General features: G+C 39.5%; 1 protein-coding gene across 1 annotated transcript; it reads left to right on the top strand.

Annotated features, from left to right (window-relative positions):
* On the top strand, positions 1 to 27,199 carry LOC311040415 (protein NLRC3-like). Its single transcript, XM_084050695.1, has 11 exons — positions 1 to 66; positions 6,500 to 6,579; positions 6,707 to 6,803; positions 12,171 to 12,257; positions 12,428 to 12,670; positions 12,868 to 12,915; positions 13,494 to 15,276; positions 15,369 to 15,539; positions 16,483 to 16,656; positions 19,347 to 19,402; positions 25,857 to 27,199. The coding sequence occupies exons 2-11, from the start codon at positions 6,571 to 6,573 to the stop codon at positions 26,429 to 26,431; spliced, it is 3,243 nt and encodes a 1,080-aa protein (XP_083906821.1). The 5' UTR covers positions 1 to 66; positions 6,500 to 6,570; the 3' UTR covers positions 26,432 to 27,199.
* The last annotated feature ends 343 nt before the right edge of the window (positions 27,200 to 27,542 follow it).

Raw genomic sequence — 27,542 nt, 5'->3', positions numbered from 1 at the left:
GGATAGTTGAAGGTGGATCAGCTTATAGCAGCATTTTTTCTTTGTACGTCTCCTCTGCAGATGAAGGTAAAATGTCTCTGACTTTATCTGGATATGAATTAACCTGGATCCTTGCAGGAAATATTCCAAACGTTTGATGAGTAATTGATGTGGCTTTAAATAATATGACTGTAGAAATACCTATAAGATAACTGTTCTTTTAAAATATAGATTTAATATTTACAGTCAAGATTAACACGTTATATGAGAAAATCCTCAAGGCCAAAACAGTGGCAATATTTTTCCACTTCAGTCTTGCATTATGCTCTATGTGTCTGTGCTAGAGGATGACACGGGAGTGGATTTTCACCCCCTTCCCATCCCGCTCATATTTATATTATAATATAATATAACGTATAATTTGATAATGCTGTGAGGACTATCCTGATAATGACTAAATTATCAAGAAACCAGAGGGTTCATTATGCATTGGTTCTCACAGCTGGTTCTCCCAGGGAATTCACAGGTAAATGATTAATAATTGGGAACCTTTGCACCTTTTTTGAATAACATCTAAATGTAAACACACTCCACAAGGCTAGAGGTGACGAGAGATGATTGCTACAGTTAACTCAAGACAATTAAGTGAATCATTGTGCAACTTTCCACAGCACTCTTCACAGACAGTGTAGACAGTTTGAGTTCACACCTGGAGTCCAGCAAATTAATCCGTCCCTCTCTGCTGTACTCAGGGATTGTGTTAGAAAGGATGAAACTGCGCTCGCTTTCCATAGATGATTATTCAAAAGGCAATGCGATTTTGTCTTTTGTTGCAGCATTGCTGGGCTGGCCCACATTGGATATTGTATTCACATTTACATAGCCTACTACACATTGGTCTGTTTTCTGTTGTCACATTTCACCAATAATACTGTGGAGAAAATACATCTTTATGTGCTCCAAAACTCACATTCGCCTTAATACTGCTTTAACCAGTCACTTGCTTTACCAGTTAGTAATACTGTTTTTAAACCTTATTTTGTTTTATCTTTTACAGTTTTACTGCATGCATAACGTTTTATACCAAATATTACTCAATCAAAAATACTTGTAAACAAAATATCACCAAACCTACAATAAACACTTATACAATATTACACCAAACCCAATGCTAAACAGTAGTGTTAAGGCACATATGTCAGGGAGCTTACACAGAAAATAAACACAACAACAATGTTTCTGTATCACCAAACAAACTAAGAAAGGCTTGTGAGTCCTTTGAAATAAGTTATGATACTTTTGCACACATTACTAACCTGTTTTGTACAGGAGAAATATAGACAGGAGACATTATGTTCTTCAAAGCAGGCTGCATCTGTCTAAAGAACTGAAGCCTCATAGGCCCATGCTCACCCATAGGCGGTATTACCCCTGGTGGCGTGACTAAGTAACTACTATTACTATAGTTTGAACACAAAACACATCTGAATTTGGCCTCCCACAATGCAAATACACAAAATAAAATACATAACATATCACAATTGTGCACATACACATTGTAGGTGTCACACACTCCCCAACAAAAAATAAAATGGCTCCTGACAACCATTCAACCAACAATCTACAACCATTCATCTAATACTTCACATGACCCAAAAGAACACAACTTTACGTGCATTGTATTAACCCTATAAGAAAAGGTTGGCATGTTCTGGAATACTGCACAGGGTTAAGGGGATGGCCAATATGGTGATGGGATGGAATAAGGCGTTGGGAGTCGGCACTGGTTAATGTGTCAGAGGGTATACTTGCATTCTCCAATCTGGTGATGGGGGTCCCTGAACTGAAGGCTGGCCTAGAGTACTGTAAGTCAAACGTGTTGCTGGCCTACTATCTCTAATGGACCTTCTGGGTGTGTGTTCATTAGTGTCAGGGGTTAGACAAGGTCTCTCTTGTATCCCTTCTGGAACAGTCTCCTCCGCTTCACTTTCACTCGCTGTGGAAGGTGTGCATGTGGCTGACCCTTGGCTCTCCATTTCCTTCATGTTCCTCCTCTTCAATGTCACTGTTAGGCTCATTGTCCAGAGACCCCAATACAAGATTTGTGTTGTTACATTTTTTCTAAAAGATTCACAATTTTCCAAAAAGTGTCAAAATGTTTTGAAAATAGCAGATCTACAGTACAAGCTTATAACGCGTCACATCGTGACACATTGTGAGCTTGTAGATGGGCTATTTTCAAATAGCCGATGCTGTAACTAATTTAGCTGGGGAACCCCCTGGATCCAGCTGGGTGTAGCCCATGTAAAATACAGCGCTGCAATGCATGTTGCCTGATAGGTCTGGAATCTAATCAATATCTAATCAATAGTTATGGAGAATTTAGTTATTGCATCCTTTATGATTTTCTTTCATATGGCCTATGAAACCTTTCAAAAGTCATATGCATGTCAGTTTGACCCAGAATGCTTCTCTGTTCAAGGGAGTTTTTAATAAGAATGTCAAACAACAAAATCAAATGTCACAATAGTATTAGGCAGCCTGCAGGTCTCTCTGTGTTTGATGAGTTTACTGCTGTAGCTGTTGTAACTTGTTTCTGCCTGACATCTGTTCTCGGTATGTAAAACAATGTAGATAGGAGGAATTGTTTTCAGTGTAGAAGTCGAAGCAACCTTGGTTACCATGGTAGCACCTGACTAAGCCATATTCTGAAGGAAGGTGACAAGAACTTCCAACCAGCTGAGGAGATAAACTTGGAGCCACTAATGTATAAACAATAATGTCAGCTAAGCTTTGTGAAACCACGACATGTTGTGTAAATTGTGTAGTGATGCATGACCTGATGAGTGTGTACTTGCATGTAAGTCCAAGCACTCACTGGTGCCAGAAAGTGTCCTTGTGTAGGGAAAAGTGTGGAAGTACCAAAGTTAAAGTATTCACATTTGTCAAAACCTTTTCAAAAATAGCATATCTACAAGCTCAGAACTCATCGCACTGTAGATTGGCTATTTTCCAAATGGCCAAAGTTTAAAACAGGATTTAAATGTTTAATGGATGTTTTTGAATAAAAGTACAATATTTGCCTCTGAGATGTAGGCGTGTTGAGTAGACTGTCCACAGCCCCCGGTACCATAATATGGTACCATTTTTGTCTACTCTGTCTGTGTCTCAGAGGAGGGCTGTGGACAGTTCAGAAACCCGCCTACCAGTGATATCATTGATGGGGAATCCAAGCAATAGGAAACTGCAGGCTTTCTAATTCTGAAAGGTTAGAATGCTATAATAGAAACCATTGTTCTCACATTAATACAAATAAACATTTTGAAATATTGTTTTTATTGACCAAAACTTGTCACTGGTAGGTGGGGTTTCGGTACTGTCCACAGCCCAGCCCTCCTCTGAGACATCATATAATGAGCATTAGGACCAATTATATGAAGATGGGTTGAAATAGGTGAAGTGGTCCTTTAACCCTCTAAGACCCAGATATATTTGTACTTGCAAAAAAAAAAATTAAACCTTTCAGATGGTCTTGTAGGAGTATTTTGAAGAGGAAAATATAATGTTTTTAAAAAAAAAATGTTTTGGTAAGCTTTTATGCAAATGTTGACATTTAGCAACGTTGGGTTCATCAGGTAGCAAAATTTCCTATAGGCCATTTTTATGGATAACATGGCAAATGTGTAATTACTTCACTAAAACAACTTAATGATTCATTTATATGGTTTATTATTTGGCCTCAGATCAATTATGAATAATATTTGGCCTCAGAACAGTATACATTATGAATAATAACACCAGTAAGCCATATTCTTAAATCAATTTTATTAAAAGAACAAAATGAAAATCAGTACAATATATGTAGTAAAGAAACCTAAAAGCCTAAACCATTGTCAGTGATCACACAATACTGCCTGGCCAACTCACTGATTTGCATTGATAAAAGGATGCAAACTGTTTCCAGAGTTTGTCCTTCTTGTCCTTCTCTGGCACGGTCAAGTTGTCAACCAGATGTAACGAGGTCAACAAAGACTGAAATCGGTTGCGTGGCATCACATCAGCTACAGACGCGTTTCGTGTGTCTGCTTCCCAGTACATCCGGCATCCATTCATTTGAGAAAGGCCCATTCTCAAATACATCCCAAACATTTGCTCAATTTCTTTTGGACTTGTGTTGACTGATGTTCCTTTTGTTTGAAGGCTGTAAATGTTTGTGTTCGTTGTGAGAGAGTCAATCATGTCTTTGGACACAAACTGGCGGAAGTACTGCAGTGGTGTTTGGATAGAACTCACATCTTCAGAGGTCAGAGGTGGGCCAGAAAAGTCTGTATTAGGGCTGATGAAGTCCTTCTTCAGCCACTGATATCTTGAATCACGGCGATGAGTGGGTTTGGTCAGTTGGGGCAGCTGAATGTCTGCTGGGCGGTCAGTGGGTTCACTGGGTGGTTCGGATGGTTCGTTTTCTTTGGACCCCAAGCCACAGTCCTCTTCATCTGACTCTTCATCAGTCTCATTGATGTCTATGTCAACATCACTCTCTCCGTTGAACACGGCATCCAGAACATCCCTTGCTAAGAAGCGAGGCTCTTTCCGTCTTTGTGGCATTCTGAAATGAAATAAAGACATACCATTAGTACATTAGTAATGCTAAGTTCTTACACATCACTGCTCACTGCAGGACAACATTTCACAAGTCATACAATACTGTCTGGCAACCTATTGTTTGATGTTGATCGCCACTAAGTGGTCATCATCATTACAAGCCCCTAAGTACCCACCACCCCTCGAATGAATAATGAACAACCCCCACAACACCCCAAGAATTACCACATTGGTCCCACTGTCCTTGTAGTATTGAAAGAAAATTAAACTTACTGAGAATTAACAAGGGAATAATATTGGTTGAATATGTATTGTTTAGGGGGAAAGAGAAACTTTGGGTGGACATTTTCTGAGGCTTACAGCTCAATTATCATATATATATATATATATATATATATATATATATATATATATATATATATATATATATATATATATATATATATATATATATATATATATATATATATATATATATATATATATATAAATATTATATAGTAATGTAAATACACATATAACTGTTTAAATCTATTGTGAAAACTATATATAAGGCTGAACAGTAGCAGGTGAACCCTTGTATTTTTTGCAACCCCAAGGGCCCAACGTTGACCAAAAGCAACAAGTATGAATCATGCTCTAATTTCAATTTGGGACATATATTTCACAATAATAACATATATACATGTTCTAGACATTGTAATGTTCACCCAAAAAATGATTACAGGCATATTACTTACGTTTTTGTGAGGAATATCTTCCAGAGAAAAAAGAGATCTGTTCCAGCAGAGATTTTTCAAGTTGTGATGATTCCTGCCTCTGTGGGGGGTATTTATATGCAAATATCCTGGCCAATGGCATTGTAAGACTAAACAATAGGACCCAATGAGGATTTAGAGGTGAAAAAATAACAGAAAAACAAATTATTTAAACTCCTTTCTTTATAAAATATAATTGTTGCTCTGAAGCATCTCTGGGTCTTAGAGGGTTAAGTGTATACTTAAAAAGATACATTTATTAAAACGACTAGCATGTGGACAAATGAAGCTGTAGCTGCGTATCCATAAATCCATAAATATTGTGCCTCTTCTGAAAAACGTTCTGGAGCAGGTGGAAGTGGAACATCAAGTTGACAACGTCGATGACGGTGACACAACACAGCGCTCCTGGTGGAATTTAGACGTTTTCCAAAACAATTCAAAGATTTTTCATAAATGTTCAACAAGCCTATCATTAATAGTGAAATAGCAGATCTACAAGCTCACAACGCCTCACATCCTGATTTGTGAGTGAGCTTTTAGATCTGTTATTTTCACTCAATTTGAAATGGGGCTTATGTGGTTAATTAATAATGTACCCCTACTTCCTAGAAATGTAGTGAAGTCAAAACTACAATATTTGCCTTTGTGTAAATGTAACGGCCTGAAAGTCATCATGCACGCACACGCACACAGTCCTTTAGATGTTGCCTCCATACACATGCACAGACAGTATGTATGTAGGCTATCCCTTAAATAACCTATGTGAGACCCAGTCCCATTTAGTAACAACCACTAGATGGGGGTCTCAATAAAGTGTTTGATGACTGTTTGAGCGATCCTGAAATATGAAGTGTCTCACTCTACCATTTGATGATGGTTTGAACAATCATGAAATATAAATGAAGTGATGAGAGGGTCTCACTCTACCATTTGATGATGGTTTGAACAATCATGAAATATAAATATGAAGTGATGAGAGGGTCTCACTCTACCATTTAATTACGTTTTGGACAAGCTTGAAATATAAATATGAAGTGCTTCAGAATACGGACCGAATCACACAACCTCCTTGCTCCCCCACAATCCATATTTCAACTCTACTTAAAAAATAACTCTGTTTTATCTGTCACCATCTGTATCTTTCTTATTCAATGTAGTCGATGTGCACCATCTAGTGGAAGTATTGGAAAACAACACCACCTGATCTCTGACAATAAACACCATCCCAATGGAGACAGTGAGTGACTGTTTGTAGCCTATGTTTTCATAATCAGGAGCTTTTTATCCTGTCAGATTTATTTACCTTTTATATTATGACTAAGAGATCAATGAAGTAAATGTAAATGTGAATCAATGGATGACAGGGTGAAGACATGGAAGGAGCTGTGTTGTCCTCAGTGGAGATCCTGAACACAATGGAGCAACTTCAACTTCCTGAAAAGTCAGATGAGGACTGTCCAGGTAACAATGACATTTGAAAATAGACAGATAGATAGGTAGAAGGAAAGAAAATGATGAATTAGGCTATACTATGTTTAAAGAATGTTAATTTCTAGTGACATTATTACGACACATTATCAGAAAGACTTCATATCAATGTGTTTATCTCCTGTTCAAAGTCTGTTTTAAAGCCTTCTCTGCTTTTACAATAATGTGTGTTAGTCAAGCTGTACTTATTGCATTTACTCTATCTCTCTGAGAGTTTGTAACATTGAATGGGATCATTTTTACACTCAGAGTTGTATTAACAGTTAAAGGTAGGGTAAGTGATTTTCTTTGGTTAAAATAAGTGTTAAATATCTCTATATTCTGATAGTACTCATTGCTATAGAGTGTTTGTTCAGTAACAGGAGTCTCCTTGTCTCTCCACCTCTTTATAAAACAGAAAATGCATTTTCGTTTCAGTTTCATTCCAATTGTATCCAATCAGGATAGAGAACTCAATCAGGATATAGATTAACACTGGAATGACTGGGGTTTCATTATCCTACACACAGCCTGCTAAACGATCAATTTGATCTAGAAATCAAGCTCTACGATTGGTTACTGTCTCACCTCTTTGCACCAGACTGACTGACACCTTCTCACCACCCAGTGGGGGGTTCCATTGTCTTTTAAATAGCCATTCAACTCCACTCTGCTCAGTCAGTTATCTCACTCACTCACATGTTGTTGCAGGCAGAAACATTATAAAATAATAATTTAGTAGTCATGGTAACTGCAGATTCTACAAAATGTTTATAAAAAAGCGTATAAAACAGTGCAATCTGTAGCGTCACATTAAACTCTTGAGGGAAACATGGAGCCTATATGAACGCTGAAGCCACGGTCTAATTACGTGACTATCTCCATTGTCCAAAACACATGGATATCTCTTGACAAACCAATATTATATTATATAATATTCACATAATTGTCTGAGCGTAAAGCTCTCATTCTATCAGCTGTCCACGCTGACAGAAACGTCTCCTCTCTGTCCCTCTCTGTTCCTCTCCTCTCAGCGTAACAAGTGAACACATCGCTATGTTCCACAAATATGCTCATTCCTGCTCTACTCCTGCGCTAAATATCTGATCTACAAACATAAAACAGTCGCTGCCTGACGAGCCATCTGCTTGTAGCTCAGATCTGTTGGCACAGCATTTTAAAACAGCACGATCTACTACGCTGCAGTGAATGGGTTGCCAAATTTTGAGAGAGAAATAAGCAGGCAGGTCTATGAAAATGTTATGCATACGTTGTGCCCTGAGAAAACAGTGAGACATGAAGCAGTAGGCTAGTGTGTATTTCTGTCTGTCTCCTATATGTCATCATGACTTGTGTATGCGGGGATCTAATTTTTACTTCCGTGTACTGTTTTTCAGTTTTTTTTGTCTTATTAAATAAAGTACATTAATCGTTTTTTTATTCGTTATTTTCAGTGCTTGTTTATAAAGTGATGTGATTGGTTTTATTATTGACTGCTTTATATATTTTATTTATATCTGCAAACTAACTAGTAACTAAAGTTACTATAGCCGACCTTGTTTATAAAGTGACTTTACAATGACTGAATTCGAAAAAGAGTATAGTAACTAAAGTTTTCAAATAATTGTAGTGGAGTAAAAGTACAAGATTTGCCTCTGAGGTGTAGAGGAGTAGAACATTATTGCCATTATAATGTAATTATATGGGTAATAATAATAATAAGGGTAATAATAATAATAATAGAAAGACGTGAAAAACAAGCCCAAAATCGCTTATAATAAGCAGACATGGCAACATAGACTCGCAGCGCATCAGTTCTCTGGTGCGCTGCGGGCCGCTCTGTGGGGGGTCTCGAGGTGTAAAGTGCTCTACCCTGGGGGAGAGAGGGGGAGAGCGATCAATTTAGCCGAAATAAAACGGCTGGGATGGGATACATGGTATGTATTTCATATTTATAATGAGTAAAAAAAAATAAAAAAAAAACGGAGATGGTTTGAAACATATATTTAGGAAAAGTCATGAAAGGGGAACTTTCTCAGAGCTTCCTGAGAGAAGTTAAGCCACTTTCAATTCTCAAAATCGGTCCAATTGATTGCTTAGTCACGCAAGTGTTAAACAAGTGAAATTGGAAGTGATGACACTAAGAAATGAGCAGGCAAAACTGGAACACTATACAAATGAAGCTTAAAAATTGGTACTTTCTCCTGATTGGCTGAGATTTTGACACCTACCGGAACATGTATTTTCTGTTTATTAAAGAGCTGGAGAGACAGGGAGACTCCTGTTACTGAACAAACACTCTATATCAATGATTACTATCAGAATATACTGTAGTGTTTTAACCTTCTAACAAAATACTTTTTGTTTTAACCAAAAGATATCACTTACCCTACCTTTAACACTGATGATTGCATTATGCAGGTCCTTAAGTTGTACCTGCAGCTCCTCCAGCTCATGCAACTATGGCACTAGGCCATTATGAGCACTTTAATTAAACCTATATACTGTATACATTGAAAATAGCTGATCTACAAGCCATTCTACAAGCAAATTGAAAATAGCGGATCTACAAGCTCACAACGCTTCGCGGTGTGACGTGTTGTGAGCTTGTAGATCTGCTATTTTTTTTTAAAAAGTGGAATATTTGGAAGATTTTTTAAGCATTCTAACACAAATCTGGTACGGGGCTCCAGCTGGCACAAAAGATTTTCAGATTGGGGTTATAGGGACAAATTAGCCTACATATTAATTTGGGGGTCCATGACATGAAAATATTTGAAAACCACCGGTTAGAATAATACAAAAATTGTGAAGCAAGCCCAAATAAGCAACTATGCTTTAGAAACAAGCCCAAAAAACAGCAACCCGCAACTACCAATATTTACAAGTAGCCCAGGCGTTTCGGGCAATATTTTGATGGAATCGTGCACTTTACGATAAAAGCATGAAATTTGGCACACAGTTAGAGCATGCCATAAGGAACATTTTTGGCTATAGGGCCATCGCAGATTTTTCCTGTGGTAACCATGGCAGCCATTTTCCAAAATGGCCACCACCTGCTGTTATTTTACCAATAACTCAGGTTCTAGACCACCTAGGATCTTGATTCTGGTGACTAATCCTACATTTTCAAGGATGAGGAATACAGTGGTACTATTTAGATTTATCCTGTGGTAACCATGGCAGCCATTTTCCAAAATGGCCGCCACCTGCTGTCATTTTACCAATAACTCAGGTGCTAGACCACCTAGGATCTTGATTATGGTGACTAATCCTACATTTTCAAAGATGAGGAATACAGTGGTACTATTTACAACATGCTACTACCTAACTACATATATCTGGCATTCAGTTAATTAAATAATAGTAAACCCATCAAAATATGTAATGGTGTAGTACAGTACATGTTTTCAAACTGACACATGAGAGTCAAGAATGTTTCTTTTATTAGTAGTAGTATTGCATAATTATTTTCAATGGACTATAAGACACAACAAAGGCAGAGTACTCATGAGTCATAGCATGGCATATAGACCAATTATTTGTTTACCAACATTGAGACTGGACGCACAGGTGATTGTTTCACGCAATAAATTCTCAACCTGTTGTTTTGGGGTGCGCTGATTTCAGCACACCCCAACCCCCTCTTGTGTGTTGGCTAGTGAGGCGCGTCCTAGCGAGACTTGATAGAATGGGTTTCATTGCGCGTGCTGGTTCCGCGCAGACTGGTTCTTATCAGTGTGACGTCGTCTGTTAATGGGTCTATTCAATAAAGCCAGATAATCTACACAATGTTAGTTGCACAGTCCACCACAGTAGCAAAGGGCAGTACACTGAAGTGCTGCCTTAACACATCTGCATTGTTCACTGCATCCCTTTTTGCAACCACAGCGGAGGAGTTCTCGACAGGCCAGGCTCGCTTCTGTGTGGTCCAGTGCACTTCCCATCCTCCTGTCAAAATTAGAACAGCTTTATTGTCAGATCACAGGTTTACAAGTGTAAAGAAGTAGATTCAATTATTTGTATTCACCTGTCTCCTTCCTCTTCCACCCCCATTCACCTGGGGATGGGAGTTCAGGGGCTGCAACCATCACCTGTCCCCAGCAGTGTCCAGCTTGGTAGGCTGCCCTCTTTGTATGTTGAATCAGTGCAGCTCGTGTTGGGGGGAGTCCATCAATTGTTCTACCCTTCTGGGTGAATAGCTGCTTCCGTGCCTGATTCACTGATGCCTGGCCGCTTGTGTGGTCATAGAGCAATACCACAAAACGCTCCAGAGGCTCCATCCAGTCATCTATTTTGTCTGGGGTAGCAGCTAAGGAACTTTTCCCAGTTCCAAAAGCAACCCACAGCTCAGTCAAGTGGAGGTGTTGGGCTGACGTTACTGCCAGGACCAGCACATCCGTGTCTACTGTGCGTATTGTCACCTTGCTATACCCTTCCTTCATAGCATCTTCTAGGTGTAATATGACGCGAGTATCAGCCTCCTCATGTACTGTAGTTAGTTAGGTAGTTACTAGCATGTTATGAATAGTACCAGTGTATTCCTCATCCTTGAAAATGTAGGATTAGTCACCAGAATCTAGATCCTAGGTGGTCTAGCACCTGAGTTATTGGTAAAATGACAGCAGGTGGCGGCCATTTTGAAAAATGGCTGCCATGGTTACCACAGGACAATTCTAAATAGTACCAGTGTATTCCTCATACTTGAAAATGTAGGATTAGTCACCAGAATCAAGATCCTAGGTGGTCTAGCACCTGAGTTATTGGTAAAATAACAGCAGACGGAGGCCATTTTGGAAAATGGCTGCCATGGTTACCACAGGACAAATCTGCGATGGCCCTATAGCCAAAAATGTTCCTTATGGCATGCTCTAACTGTGTGCCAAATTTCATGCTTTTATCGTAAAGTGCACGATTCCATCAAAATATGGCCCGAAACGCCTGGACTAAAGCAACTTCACAGAACAATAAGCCCAAAATCGCTTATAATAAGCAGATATGGCAACACTGTTCAGCACGTAGAAGTTGAAGTTGGATATTTCATTTCCTGTTGCCTTTTATGGTGCGAAAAGGGGAGTGGAACAATGCAAATTACCTTATCAGGAACGCGATTGAGATTTTACGACCAGCTGGCAGCCGTCCGGATTCATCATGACATACAACTGGGATCTGTTTCAGAATTGCGAATTTGTGGATTGCACGTCAGTTTTAACTTAAAGAAAATACACCCTCCTTTAGGAACTTTATTTACACCTTATTTACGACCAGCTTAGTGAATTGAGGCCAATAGTTCTACTGCATGAATGTCATGCTCCCTCACAGAGCCCACTTCCCTCACATTATCCTCTTCCCCTTATGTAGGATCTGAATTTCCACCAGAAGGCTCGGCTGACAATCCTACCATCTCTGTTCACATTGGTGGTTCTGTCAACAGCTCCACAGACAAAGGTACATAAAATATTTGTTACCAGGATAATTTGGTATTTATAGCCTACTGATAAGCCATGAAAGTTATTCTCCCTAGATAATGACAAGAGTCCCATTTCATAATGACATACTGCTACGGTATGTGAAGCATTTCTCAACCATTCTTTTTTCCCCCTTCTTCTTGCAAATAGCAACTTTTGTGACGCAGAACAGGGCACAGTTGATTCAAAAGGTTAACACAGTCATGCCTATAGTAGATAGTCTAGGAACAATGGTCCATCATGAGTTCCGTGCCAAGATTCAAGCCCAGGAGACAAGCATGGACCAAATGAGGCTACTGTATAGTTTGATGCCAGATGAAGGGGGTGTAAACATCAAAGCAGCATTTTACGATGCCCTCAAACAACACGAACGCCACCTGTTGGAGAGCATGGGTAAGATCAGATTTAGCAATACATTACTTATTTATTTTTGTGTCAGCTCCACAGGCGGAATATTGTCTACCAGGCTAATGTGTTATTTTCTATTGTAAAGATATGAATGTCATAATGTCATAATGACAAGAGTCCCATTTCATGAATGTCATGTCCACTCACTGAGTCCACTTCATTATCCTCTTCTCCTTTTGCAGGATCTGAACGTCCATCTGAAGCCTCAGCTAACAAGCCTGCTGAGAGCAGTAAGAAAGTCTTTATTTACAGCTTCATCATCACAATATCACCAAATGATGGCAACACATGATACATTTGAAAAACTCTACAATAAACTCTGGGAAGATTGTAGATTGTCACTTGTTATTGCTTAGGGATATTTATCCTGTAGTCGTCTTGATGACTGGGGGCGAGGGTGAAGGCAATCTAAATTTGGATCAATTCTGTTATTACTAGCACTAGCCTTTGTTCAGTGGCCCTTTTAACCAATTGAACCCTCTTCTGAGATGAACATTTGGCGAAAATAACTGATCTACAAGCTCACAACGCGTTGCAGCATCACCACATGATGCGTTGTGAGCTTGTATCTCACAACAAGATGAGATACTTGTTGAGCTTGTATCTGTTATTCTGCTTGTATCTATTTTCAGCGAAGATATTTAGTTTAGCCCTTGGTAATCCGGTCAACTAAATACAAGGCCCTTATGAATATGGTCAACTAAGTGGAGTTTAATGGTTAACCTGAGAATCACCAACCCTTCTCATTTGTGTTCCACAATTACCACAACATGCCCTTTCTGATGTCCTTTGCTCTTTGGTCCTTTAGAAACTCTTGCTGCTCAACAACGATTCAAGTCTAATCTGAGGGAGAAGTTTCGGGTTTTGTCCACAAAACAAGGGAAAAAAACACTTCTGAATGACATTTTCTCAGAGATCTACATCACAGAGGGTGGGAGTGGCGAGGTCAATAAAGAACATGAGGTCAGACAGATTGAACCAGCATCCATGCAACCAGCAATACCAGAAAAGATAATCAGCTTTGAGGACCTGTTTAAAACATTACCTGGAGAAGATGACCCAATAAGAACGGTGATGACGAAGGGAGTGGCTGGCATCGGTAAAACAGTCTTAGCACATAAGTACGCTCTGGACTGGACAGAAGACAAAGCCAACCAGAATGTCCTCTCCATGTTTCCATTCACTTTCCGAGAGCTGAATAGGAAGAAGGACACAGTTTTCAGCATGTTGGAGCTCCTTCATCATTACTTTCCTGTAACTAAGGAAGCAGAAATCTGCAGCTCTGACGGGTCCGGAGTTGTGTTCATCTTGGATGGATTAGATGAAAGTCGGCTTCCTTTAGACTTCGAGAACAACGAGATTTTGACCGATGTCGCAACGCAAGCCTCCTTGGACGTGCTGCTGACAAACCTTATCAAGGGAGACCTGCTACCCTCTGCTCACATCTGGGTAACCACTCGACCTGCAGCAGCCGATCAGATACCTATTGATTATGTTGACAGGATGACAGAGGTGAGAGGCTTCACTGATGCTCAGAAGGAAGAGTATTTCATGAAGAGATTCAGTGATAAGAATGTGGCCAAAACAATCTTCTCACAAATCAAGAAATCACAAAGCCTCCACATCTTGTGTCACATCCCAGTCTTCTGTTCCATCATTGCTGCCGTTCTGGAGAATGTGTTAAGAAAAGGAGAACAGGACGAGAAAGGAGCAACACCAGAGTCCCTGACTCAGATGTTCATCCACTTCACGGTGAATCTGTCCAAGGATAATGATAAAAAGTATACCGACAGCACTAAGACCCGTTCTGATCCGAATCCACGGAATAGTGATGTGATCCTGTCTCTGGGAAAACTGGCTTTTGACCAGCTTGAAAATGGCAACCTGATCTTCACTGAAGAAGACCTGAAGAGGTATGGCATTGATATCAGAGATGCCGCTGTGTGCTCAGGAGTTTTCACACAGATCTTGAAAGAGGAGCATGGGTTGTACGAGGACCAGACGTTCTGCTTTGTCCATCTGAGTGTTCAAGAGTTTCTGGCTGCTCTTTATGCCTTTGTGTCATTCATCAACAATGGTGACAACGTACTGTCAACCTCCAAGTTGTCAAAGCTACTTAGAGGCAAGGAACATCACTTCTACCAGACTGCTATAGACAAGGCCTTAGATAGTCCCAAAGGACACCTGGACTTGTTCCTCCGTTTTCTGCTGGGCCTCTCATTGGAGACCAATCAAACTCTCTTACGACGACTGCTTGATGTGAAGACAGGAAATGGGTCTAAGGCCAATAAGAAGACAATTGAGTACATCAAGGAGAAGATCAGGAAGAATCCCTCTCAAGAGAGAAGCATCAATCTGTTCCACTGTCTGAATGAGCTGAACGACCACTCTCTAGTGGAGGAGATCCAAGAGTCCCTGAGTTCAGGAAGTCTCTCCACAGACAAGCTCTCTCCTGCTCAGTGGTCAGCTCTGGTCTTCATCTTGCTGTCATCAGGACAAGAACTGGACGTGTTTGACCTGAAGAAATACTCTGCTTCAGAGGAGTGTCTTCTGAGGCTGTTGCCAGTGGTCAAAGCCTCCAACAGAGCCCAGTAGGTGCACTGATAATAACTGGTTAGATTCAAGATTATGTTATTTATTTTAATAGAAAATATAATACAATAATCATTTATTTTTTCTTCAGGCTGAGTGGCTGTAACCTTTCAGACAGATGTTGTAAGGAGTTATCGTCAGTTCTCAGCTCCAGCTTTAGTTTGAGAGAAATTGACCTCAGCAACAATGATCTACAGGATAGAGGATTGGACTTCCTCTCTGCTGGACTGGCGAGTAAGCACTGTATACTGGAGACTCTCAGGTCAGTATGCCGGTCCATGTTCCAGAAGTGAACATTTAAATCCTTGTTTAAATACATGGGGAGTTTACCCTCACAACTGTTTCAACTCAACCTTGTCAGTGTAGTAGGAGAGTTGCAAATCACCAGCATACTGATTTACTGGGGTCAAGTAGAACAGCAATTTGCATCAAAGGTCACCTGCCTGCTTGGATCAGCTCTACTGGCACAGAGTTGCTTGTCTATTGCTATTCTATGTCTATTGCTAGTTAAGATAGCAAATAGATGTCTAAAAAAGTTGCACAAACCCAATTTATAGAGTTTAGGGTTGTCTGAATGAATGAATGAATACAAAGAAACATTGTTGTTGGGATACTGATTTCATAGACATTCTGCTACATCACGTTGTTCTGTTTACAGGCTATCAATTGTATTTAATTGACTAGCTTGCCGACAAGTTTTAAGGCTCCATTCACTCCATTTGCAAGCAAAACAATGATAGTACCTTGAGGCAGTGAATAGCAAAGCCACACACTAAAGATTTCCCAGTTTTTATTTGACGTGACATTTGAGAAGTATCTGTTCTTCTCTTCCCCTTTCCACTACATTCTTGTGTACCTTCTTAACTTACTGGCAGCACAAGGAATTTGTTGCTGATGTACAGCTACACTTATACTTGAACGTGCACGCACGCACGCACGCATAGTGTACAAGTGTATACAATAACTTCACGTCATGTGTTATTTCATAATTTGTTTAAATAGTATATGCATACATGTACAGTATGTGTAAACTGCACTGTATATGTATATATGAGTAGCTATGTGTATGCATGTATATGTAAATACTTATGTTTGTGTGTACAGTCATACAGTAGGTGTGTGTGTGTGTGTGTGTGTGTGTGTGTGTGTGTGTGTGTGTGTGTGTGTGTGTGTGTGTGTGTGTGTGTGTGTGTGTGTGTGTGTAGGTTGTCAGGCTGTCTGGTCACGGAGGAAGGCTGTTCTTCTCTGGCCTCAGCTCTGATCTCCAACCCCTCCCATTTGAAAGTGTTGGACCTTAGCAACAATCATCTAGGAGACAGTGAAGTGCAGCAGCTGTCTTCTAGACAGAAGGATCAAAACTGCAGCCTTGAAACTCTCAGGTATGCAGACACTTGATGTCACTCAGGGCCCTATTACGCACGTCTTAAATCCACGTCTTATGTGATAACGCCACCATCTTATGCGCAAGTCCTATCATGCAAGGTGCAATGCGGTATCTGCTATTATGCACCTTGACTTAAAAAGACTCTGCATACCGCTAGTGTGCAAAAAGAAATGTTAGGTTTTATGGACACCAGCAGTTTAACTAAGCAGTACTCAGTCAATTCTAAACCGACTCTTAAACTTTTAAATTCTCTATTAACTGTGAAGTGTCTTTTTTCATTAGGTATATGGATCATGATTGTATTGTCTCTCCATCAAACAATATCAAGCAAAAAGGAAGCGTTGGCCGTGACGGGCGCGCAGATATATATAATATTGTTTTCAGTGGTGAAATGCACACCCATGCACGCGCGCTGCGCGCGCGTGCATGGGTCCCGTGCGCGCGCGCTTTGCGCGCGCGCGATTTTTTTGCGGTTTCGGGTCGAAAAATGTGCGGGTTTGGGTGGGTTTTGGTACTTTTTTTCCTTTACTTTATTTCGGTTTTAGGTTTAGGGTTAGGGTTAGGTTAGGGTTACTTTATTTAATTCTCGTTCTCATAAATAAATCCTGTCCCTGGGCCCACCCATGGCTGCACCCCTGATACACATGATGAAAACAGAGCTATATTGTCCAACTTGACCATAGCTACTGTCAGTGGTGAGCTGTGGATTTTTGAACTATGGGTACTCTATTTTATGACGTCACGTGCGCGCGCAAGCATGTGCACATAGCCACTCAGCTCAGTGCTTGTTGAAATACTGTATTCAACATGTGATTATTAATGTATTTATATTTCTTATTATTTTGTTGCATTGTTAATTTGTTGTTTTTATTTTTGTTTCAATTAATTAATTATTTTATTTTCCTTTTAGTTTTATATAAATGCCCTTTACATAGATTCACCCACACATAAGTGCTTAAAATAATCAGTCAACTTGTCTTTACTTGAATTACTTTTTTTTAAGACTTACATTGCTTTCAAAACAGTGTTTTTTAAAACAAGTTAAACATTTTTTTTTTTTAAATACCCTTTTGCTACTCACCAAAACAAAGACGGTTTTATGGAGTTGAAAGCCTACTTTACTAAATGGGAACACTGTGAGCCCCCACCTCACGTCTTAATAGAATAGGCTTTCAACTCCATTAAACCGTCTTTGTTTTGGTGAGTACCAAAAGCGTTTTTTTAAATTTTACTACAGACGAGAGGCTGCGCTACCGCGGTACGAGGGGAAAGAATCTAAAGTACCATAGCGTTAAGGAGAACTCCTTCTAACGCTTTGGACCAGAGCTAGATAAGGATACATTTGTGAGTGTCTGGTAGGCTACCAGCTCTTGTTATGCAAAGCAGCCAGGTTGAGGCCATTGTTTAAGGTGTTAAAAACGGCTCGCCCCTGAAGGTGCGTTGTTGTGTTAATGATTGACTTCTCGCGGGCGGCTGACGTGTGTGCTCGCGAGTCCAGCCCCCAGTCTCAGAACTAAGGGTACGCCGTACCCCCCCGTACCCCCTACAGCTCAACCCTGGCTACTGTACAATATGTACATTTTCAAAAAGCCAAAGTTTAAATGGGGCTGAAGCGGTTTATGTATGTTTTGTCATAATAATTAAAATCCACAAAGTAACTAGTAGTATTAAACTAAAGTTTTCAAATAATTGAGGTGGAGTAAAAGTATAATATTTGCCTATGAGATGTATTGGAATAGAAATAAAAATATTGCAAATTGGAAATACTCCAGTCAAGTAAAATTACCTTAAAATTATACTGAAGTACAGTATTTGAGTACATGTACTTAGTTACTTTCCACCACTATCAGCATTAGATAAGATGAATTACTCACCTTCTGAAAAGATGAAAGAAAACACACTTTTGTTCCATAGCCCCACATTGTCTTGGTTTCAGAGATCATGGTTGTAAATATGTCGAACTTTTGCCACAAAGTATTTATATTCCATAATGTCCCATGACCCACGTCCGTGTTTACATTTTTTGACGATGCACGTTAGTGTGGAGCTGTGTTCCGTGAGCAGAAAGCTGTCAAGTGGCCTCCAGAAAATAAATCTGGTTTCCTTTCAAAACGATGTGCATTTCAGAATAAGAGTTTTTTTTAAACTCTATCCTTGTTTTGTTACAATTCAACACACGTTTTATTTTGAAATCATACTACTGGAAGTAGAAGTACCCAGGTAGCCTAGTTGAAACTACTTAACTTCACGCGAAAGCAACAGTTTATGCGGAACGGGGGGAGAAAAAAAAAAGAAGTCAGGGGAAATCACGGATCTGTGAGAGTGTCCCGTCGTACGCACACATTAATGAATGGTTGTGACGCCCTGTATGTTAATCTGACGTTAGTAGATTATGTTTTATTCTTGAACATGGCCATGGGTCTCCTGGCAGGTTATTTAATATGGGATTTTCACAGCTGCCTTTGACTTTTTCTTAACGGAACGGCGTTCCGGGACCGAATCTTTTACCGGAACGCCGTTCCGGACCGTTCCGGCCCACTTTCACCCCTGATTGTTTTGTCAAGAGATATCAATGTGTTTTGGACATTGGAAACAGTCACTTGATTAGACAGAGGCTACAGTGGTTATGACGGTCATTTTCAAAGAGAAATTACAGGTCTGACTTTGTCTCTCCCTCACCCCCAGTTTTGACCATGGTGGAGTGTGTTGGCTGAAACGAGTTTTGAAGAAGTGTCCACCAAGTAAGTGTATATACTTTTTTTTCATTAAATCAAAACACATCCAGCTATCACATCCAGTGTGATATCCAGTCAGAAATGTAAATGAATAGTATGATAGTAGGAATTGTAGGGTAGGGTTGTAGGACCTAGGATAAGATATACTAAAGTATTTATTTATACATTATATTTGTTTGTAAACTGTTGCTGTATTCTATCTTGTTCTCCCATCAAATGTCAATCATTCATTGAACAGATTCGATACACTTGATTACTGAAAAATCCCTTGTCATTCAACACCAAATGTTGATATCTAAGGATTAAACATTATGAGCCAATGAGCATGCGTCCCATTATGCCAATGAGCATAATGGGACGTTGTTGCTTGGCAAACATTTTTTATCTGCAAGCTTTTTTTTATCTTTTTTGCGTGCATGTGTGCAGTGGTGGCTTATCCAACGGGCTTGAGGTGCTGAAGCACAGGGCACCAACCTTTGGGGGGGGCACCAAACGGCGTGAAGGAAAAAAAAATGCAGAAATGTAGAGCGTGCTCTTTTTTCCGCGTTAAATACTTTAGTATATCTTATCCTCGGTCCTACACACATGCGCGCCCGTGCGCGCTTGAAGATTTGTGTTTTTTGGGCGGATTTTGTTACTTTTTTTCTGTTCTCTTTATTTCGTTTTAAGGTTAGGCGGAGCACGGGTGAAGTGTGAGGTTTTAGGGTGAGGCGGAGCACGCAAAGTGCATCTAATTCTAATAAAATAAAGGTCCATGTAATCTGACGGCCCGGGCCCCCAGGGGTAACAGATCAACCTATGCAGCTCACTTAATAAATACTTTGAGATAGTGGATACATTTATATCTGTGGTATTTTAATTTCCCCACCTCATTCATCCCCGACCAAGGACAGGAGGACACTCACAGCATGTGTCCCCTTGAGATTAATCATCTCTGAAAAACGTTCTGGTTTGGTATCCAGGCAGCGTATGGCGGCTCGCCATGCCCAAGATGATTATGGGTGGATATGAGTAGTGAAGAGAGTCTGTGTCTATGGTTATGGTGGTTATAAGTGGCTGTTTTGTATGATGTAATCCTGCTTGTCCTGTTAAAATGTATAAGCAATTGGTTAATGAATTTCTCAGTGTAATGAGCAACTGAGCACTTAGATAAAATCGCTCAATCTGCACTAATTTGTTTTAGTTGAATGTGTGCTTACCGCTTACAGTACATATACTGGGGAACTGTACACAGGTAGGGGCAGACAATAACATGATTATGGCTTGCCCCTGTGAGCTGTGTGTGTGCTGGTAAACGCAATCTTGTGTCACTGTAGAATAGATTAGTGTGCTTTTTGACTGTTGATCGATCTCTTGGTGTGAAGTTATATCGTCATGTGTACACTTCCAATAGTAAAGATAGTTTATTGGAATTTGGGAATTGCATTGCAGTGATATGACTCTTTAATTGCCTATATTGTTAAAATATTCACATTTAAACATACGATAATCACACACTACAAACTATGGCTATGAACAAACCATGTTACATTACAAACTATGGCTATGAACAAACCATATTATGTTCAGCGAGACATTTTGGAAATATTACTTTAAAAGTGGTGATGGCACTATGTCAAGTTAAATACAGATACTTCAAAAAATTACTTGAGTATAGTACTCGAGTAAATTTACACCACTGCTCAAGAGTTACAAATGGGCAGTATTCTGATGTTGTTGTTTTTTTTACCTTAGTTAGTAAAAATAACAATATAAAACAAAATATATACACAATTTTACTTGAGTAAAAGTGTGGTGGCATCAACATATATTTTTTTTTTAGAGTTGTAGCAAAGTGAAAGTACAGAGAATATAGAGAAATAAAAAAGCCATTGGTACACTTAAAAAGGACAACTTCACCCATTTTCAACCTATCTTAATTGGTCCTCACTAATGCTCATGATACCATGTCACCATGTTTTTCTACTCTGCCTGTGTCTCACAGGAAGGCTGTGGACAGTTCAGAAACCTGCCTGCCAGGGACATCAATTTCAATGTTTGTTTTTTTTATTACATTTTGTATTAACAAGAGAACAATTGCTTCCATTATAGCATGCTAACTTTCCAGGAATAGAAAGCCTGCGGTTTCTATTAGCTTGGATTCCCCATGATGTCAATGGTAGGCGTGTTTCTGAACTTTCCACAGCCCTCCTCTGAGACAAAGACAGACTAGACAAAAATGATACCATATTATGAGCATTAGTGAGGACCAATTATATGAAGTTGAAAATGGTTGAAGTTCTCATTAAAACCGGGAAAGCATCTGTGTCATTTTAGCGGAGTCATTTTAGCTATATGTATATAGCACATGGATTCTAAAAGTGGGCTCCAGGGACCCCCAGGGGGTCCTTGGGGGGGTACCAAGGGGTCCCCAGCAAAATAAGTGAATATTTTAACCAATCATTTTAACCACTTTAACCATATTTTATACTTTGGCTATTCAAAAATAGCAGATATACAAGCTCATAGCGCGGCACCGAGTGCCGCGCTATGTAGATCTGCTATTTTTTAAATTTGTTCAAATCTTTGAATATATATACATATTTTTAAAGCAAACATTTCAAACTCAATTCTTTGCTTCTGGGGGTCCCTTGAACATTTTTTTTTTTAGATGAGGGTCCGTGGCCAAATTCATATCATTTTGGGGCAAAATTAAAACTTGTAACTGCTATGCTCTATAGCAGTGGTTCCCAAACTGCAAATTATTTCGGGTGGTCCACAGATGATTAGCTTAATGTGCAACATTGTTTTCTCACTCAACAGTAACAGTACTCGCAGTGCGAGGCGTTGTGAGCTTGTAGTTTGGCTATTTTCACAATATTTATCTGTGGAACCGAGTCAAACTAAATGTCATTTCTACAATTCCAAGTGCTTGTCGGGGTGGGGGGTCCCTGCAGTTCAAATATGATTATTCTTTGGGGTTGCGGCCTGAAAAGTTTGGGAACCCTTGATCTATAGGCCTTGAGTGGTGAATGTATGTTTTGTAATGTACTTTGTAATAATCAAAATCTACAAAGTAACTAGTAACTAAAGTTTTCAAATAATTGTAATGCAGTAAATTACAATATTTGCTTCTGAGATGTAGTGGAGTAGAAGTAAACATATTGATAATTGGAAATACTCAAGTAAAAAAACAGTACAAAGTTAGGTAGGGTTAGTGCTTTACTTTGGTTAAAATAAGTGTTACATAGCTCTATATTCTGATAGTACGCATTTCTATAAAGTGTTTGTTCAGTAACAGGAGTCTCCATGTCTCTCTAGCTCTTGTTAAACAGAAAAATAATTTTCAGGTCAGGAAACAAAATCAGGATAGAAAACCCAGACAGGATACAGATTAAACAAGTGAAATTGGTAGTGATGACACAAAGAAATGAGAAGACATAATTGGAACTGTAACACTATAAAAGTTGATGAATGGGTAGTCCTGATTGGCTGAAATATTGTCACCTACATAAAAAAAGAATTTCTGTTCATCAAAGAGCTGTAGAATCAGGGAGACCCCTGTAACTGAACAAACACTTTATAGCAATCATTAATGATATTCTGATATTATATATCAGAATATACAAATATGGCTCAATAGTTAATTCCTACTGTATTTGTATAAGTTTGGGTCCACTCTTAGAAATGTAGTGGAGTCAAAAGTACAACATTTGTCTTACAAAAAAATTAAAGTACTCTCAAAATGTGTTCTTTAGTACAGTACTCAATTAAGTACTTACAAGTACTTAGTTACTGTCCACCACATTCTATTTGTGCCTTCTCAGATCTATAAATGGGTTAGTACCATTTTTTATTTCCATCTGTACCCTCTCAGAGTTATACATGGGTCAGTACCATTTGGTTCCATCTGTACCCTCTCAGAGTTATACATGGGCAGTTAGCGGAGTGAAAGTACTGCAATTATATACAAGAAAAAGGTCAAACTTAAAAAATCAATAGCCAATCTACAAGCTCACAACTCATCGCATCCAGCTTGTAGATCTGCTATTTACGAATAGCCATAAGTGTAAAATAAGGTAGTGCTGATTGATTGATTGAATACTTTATTAGTAGTTTGCGAATAAAAGCACAAGAAAGTAAAGTTTGATACAAGGTCTGCTAAGAGGATTTTAAACCCAAGAAAGCCTATGGCTTGTTTCCATTGGGGTCCTTTGTACTCAATTCATTGAGACATTTAATGACATATGCAAAACATCAAATAAACAGTTTGAGGGGGGGGGGGGAGGCTAGGCTTTGACTTTTACAGGGGCCAGTTTCGAATTGCAGCCACCTGTAAGTGCTTTTGAAGGAGAGTAGGGTTTTACACTGCTTCACGACTTTTAGTAGGGCATTCCACATTTTTGTGGCATAGCAGGAGAACGAATTTAACCCCTTGTTAGAGACAAATCTGGGTTGGACGTGATTAGTGGAGCTTCCTCTGGTGTTTTTTATTTTGACAGGTACATGGGTGTCTTTGTGGTGTAGTGTGTCTTGTAGACCAGGCCCAAGTTGCTGTACTCTGTCCTCTAACAGTTATTTATTACTTATTACTCGTTACTTGTTTAAAAAGTAATATTATTACGTTACATATTATTCCCTGCCAAAAGTTACTCGTTCATAGGCCTCAGTCTTACTTTTGTATTTTCAACATTATTTTTTCCCCTTTTCTGCAGCCTACATTGTAAAATCCTCATTGTTGATTTAACTCCAAAAAGTGTACTACACATGACATGATGGGTCTATTAGGTTCCATTTGTACACTCATTTGAATTAAATTAACCATTAGACTTTTACTGTGTTTGAACTGCATACGGGTTCCATTTGTACCCTCTCAAGGTCCTTACACACTGGGAGAGACGCAAAAAAACGAAACAAAAATGTGACATGATTATTTCTCATCTAACTATGGTGTTGATGTGTCATTCATACAGGTTGATGAAAAAATATATGTTTATCGCTGTGTTATATTCATGTTCTGTGTGGATGAACTCATGACATAAACATCAGTCAGTGAATGTGAATTAATCACACAAAATCCACACACAGAGATTCAGAGTGATAAATGGGTTAGGGTCCATTTGGTTCCATTTGTACCTACTCAGAGTTATAAATGGGTTAGGGTCCATTTGGTTCCATTTGTACCTACTCAGAGTTATAAATGGGTTAGGGTCCATTTGGTTCCATTTGCACCCTCTTAGGGTCTATTCAGTTCAATTTTTACCCTCTGACAGTTACAAACGGGTTAGGGTCCATTCGGTTCAATGTGTATTCTCTCAGAGTTACAAATGTGTTAGGATCGATTTGCTTCCATTTGTACCCTCTGAGAGTAGTAATTAAGCTCGAGTCCATTTGGTTCCATTTTGTATCCTCTTCAGAGTTATACATTAGTTAGGGTCCATAAATGGATATATGGACCCTAACTCATTTATAATCCTCAGAGGGTAGAAATGGAACCAAATGGATCCTAACCCATGTGTAACTGTGAGCATTGTACTATACAGCTGTGTTTCTCCCTCAAGACTACTTTATATCGTCGTACGACGGCACTATGTGTTGTGAGCTTGTAGATCAGATGTTCAGCAAGTTACCTCAGTGTGTGTGTGTGTGTGTGTGTGTGTGTGTGTGTGTGTGTGTGTGTGTGTGTGTGTGTGTGTGTGTGTGTGTGTGTGTGTGTGTGTGTGTGTGTGTGTGTGTGTGTGTGTGTGTGTGTGTGTGTGTGTGTGTGTCAGAGAGAGGAGGTTCAGTAGCATCCTGGGGTCCAGGAGGAACACTGACACTCCTTCTCACACACACACACACACACACACACACACACACACACACACACACACACACACACACACACACACACACACACACACACACACACACACACACACACACACACACACACACACACACACACACACACACACACACACACAGTCCATTAGGTCTCATTTGTGCCACTATGATAGAACACTGAACAGGAGCACGCACGCACACGCGTGTGCACGCACACACACAATCACAGTGAGGTAACTTGCTGAAAATCTGATCTACAAGCTCAGTTAGGGTCCATTTGTACCCTCTCAGAGTAAAACATGGGTTAGCATGATTTGGTTCCATTAATATACTTAGTATAAACACTGAGAATTATACAGTGTAACATTTACTGTATATCCAATATGGAAAATGATGACAATTTACAGAAGGCTTTTCTAATGCTTACAGGATAAATAAATAAAAAATAGCAGACCTACAAGCTCACAACGCGTCGCATCGCGACGCGTTGTGAGCTTGTAGATCGGCTATTTTTGAATAGCTTAAATATAAAATAGGGCATAATGTTTGTGAATGATCTTCTTTTCATTTATTATTAATAATAATATTTATAAATCATCATTAAGTTGTATTTGTTTGTAAACTGGTGTTGTATTGTATCTTGTTCTCTCATCAGATGTGTGTGAACTCACACTGGATCCAAACACAGCACACAGACGACTCTCTCTGTCTGAGAACTACAGGAAGGTGACATATGTGGAAGAGCGTCAGAAGTATCCTGATCACCCAGACAGATTTACAGACTGGGAACAGGTGATGTGTAGAGAGAGTCTGATTGGACGATGTTACTGGGAGGTAGAGTGGAGTGGAGAGGTTTACATAGCAGTGACATACAGAAGAATCAAAAGAAAGGGTGATGGTGATGACAGTTGTTTTGGAGCTAATGGCAAGTCCTGGTGTCTGTTCTGTGACGGTGATGCTAACAGGTATACTGTGTGGCACAATGACAAGGCCACTGCCGTCCCTGTCCGTCCCTCTGGCTCCAACAGAGTAGGAGTGTATGTGGACTGGCGTGCTGGCACCCTGTCCTTCTACAGGGTGTCCTCAGACACACTGACTCACATACACACCGTCCAGACCAAATTCACTGAATCCCTCTATGCTGGGTTCCGCTGCTATAAGACTGGCTCCTCAGCGTCTCTGTGTCAGAGAGAGGAGGAGGAGGAGCAGGAAGAGGAGGAGGAGGGTTAGGTGTGACTCCACTGTGTGTGTGTGTGTGTGTGTGTGTGTGTGTGTGTGTGTGTGTGTGTGTGTGTGTGTGTGTGTGTGTGTGTGTGTGTGTGTGTGTGTGTGTGTGTGTGTGTGTGTGTGTGTGTGTGTGTCAGAGAGAGGAGGTTCAGTAGCATCCTGGGTCCTGGAGGAACACTGACACTCCTTCTCACACACACACACACACACACACACACACACACACACACACACACACACACACACACACACACACACACACACACACACACCAGATCTGATCTACAAGCTCACAACACATAGTGCCATCGTACGACGATATAAAGTAGTCCTGAGGGAGAAACACAGCTGTATAGTACAATGCTCACAGTTACACATGGGTTAGGATCCATTTGGTTCCATTTGTACCCTCTGAGGATTATACTGTAAATGAGTTAGGGTCCATATATCCATTTATGTCCAATATGGTTGATATGTTGTTCAGAGCCACAACTAAATTATGTTTTCTGTTTGTTTCATATGTTCACATAAGAATCAAGCATGCATAGAGTCAATAAGACATTTATCTTGCCATGTTGTTGTTTTTTATACTCATTGGACGTATTTTTCCTTGAAGTGTCAAGACAGTAGAAAATGTCAGTATTGATTAAATATTGTCTTGCTGTAATCACTCACTATGTAAGGTTGAGTTGGACAAGAATGTCATGATAACAGCTAATGATGTACAATGTTATGAAGTATTATGACAATAAACTTCAACTTATTTCATTATCTTTGAAAAACTGTTCATCTGTTCAATATTCATATTTTTGAATACGTAGCAAATAATGAATATCCTTTGTCTAGTATTAATCACATCATGATTGTGCAAGCGTTTGTGCTGATTATGTCTGTTGATCCTGGGGGGGTGGGGGGTGCGGTGGAAGTTAGTTAATATATAGTCACAATCATTTTAACCACTTTAACCCTTTTATACTTATTGGCAAAACAGTTACTTTTCAAGAAATGGAAAAAATAACCTGTGATCCAGTGGATCTAATGTAGTTAATATTTAGTCACAAGCTCTTGTTAAAAAAGAACAGACACTCTTAACCAGTGGTTCTCAAATGTGTGT

The sequence above is a fragment of the Gymnoscopelus microlampas genome (assembly GCF_963454915.1).
Source record: "Gymnoscopelus microlampas genome assembly, chromosome: 24".
Classification (NCBI taxonomy): domain Eukaryota; kingdom Metazoa; phylum Chordata; class Actinopteri; order Myctophiformes; family Myctophidae; genus Gymnoscopelus; species Gymnoscopelus microlampas.
Note: the sequence above shows the minus strand (reverse complement) of the source record. Positions and strands in the feature narration are given on the sequence as shown.

What these genes read in the sequence shown, in the direction of transcription:
- LOC311040415 (XM_084050695.1), top strand. An exon ending in GTCAGATGAGGACTGTCCAG is followed by an intron (nt 6,804 to 12,170) that starts GTAACAATGACA and finishes CCCCTTATGTAG; the next exon opens with GATCTGAATTTCCACCAGAA. An exon ending in CCACCTGTTGGAGAGCATGG is followed by an intron (nt 12,671 to 12,867) that starts GTAAGATCAGAT and finishes CTCCTTTTGCAG; the next exon opens with GATCTGAACGTCCATCTGAA.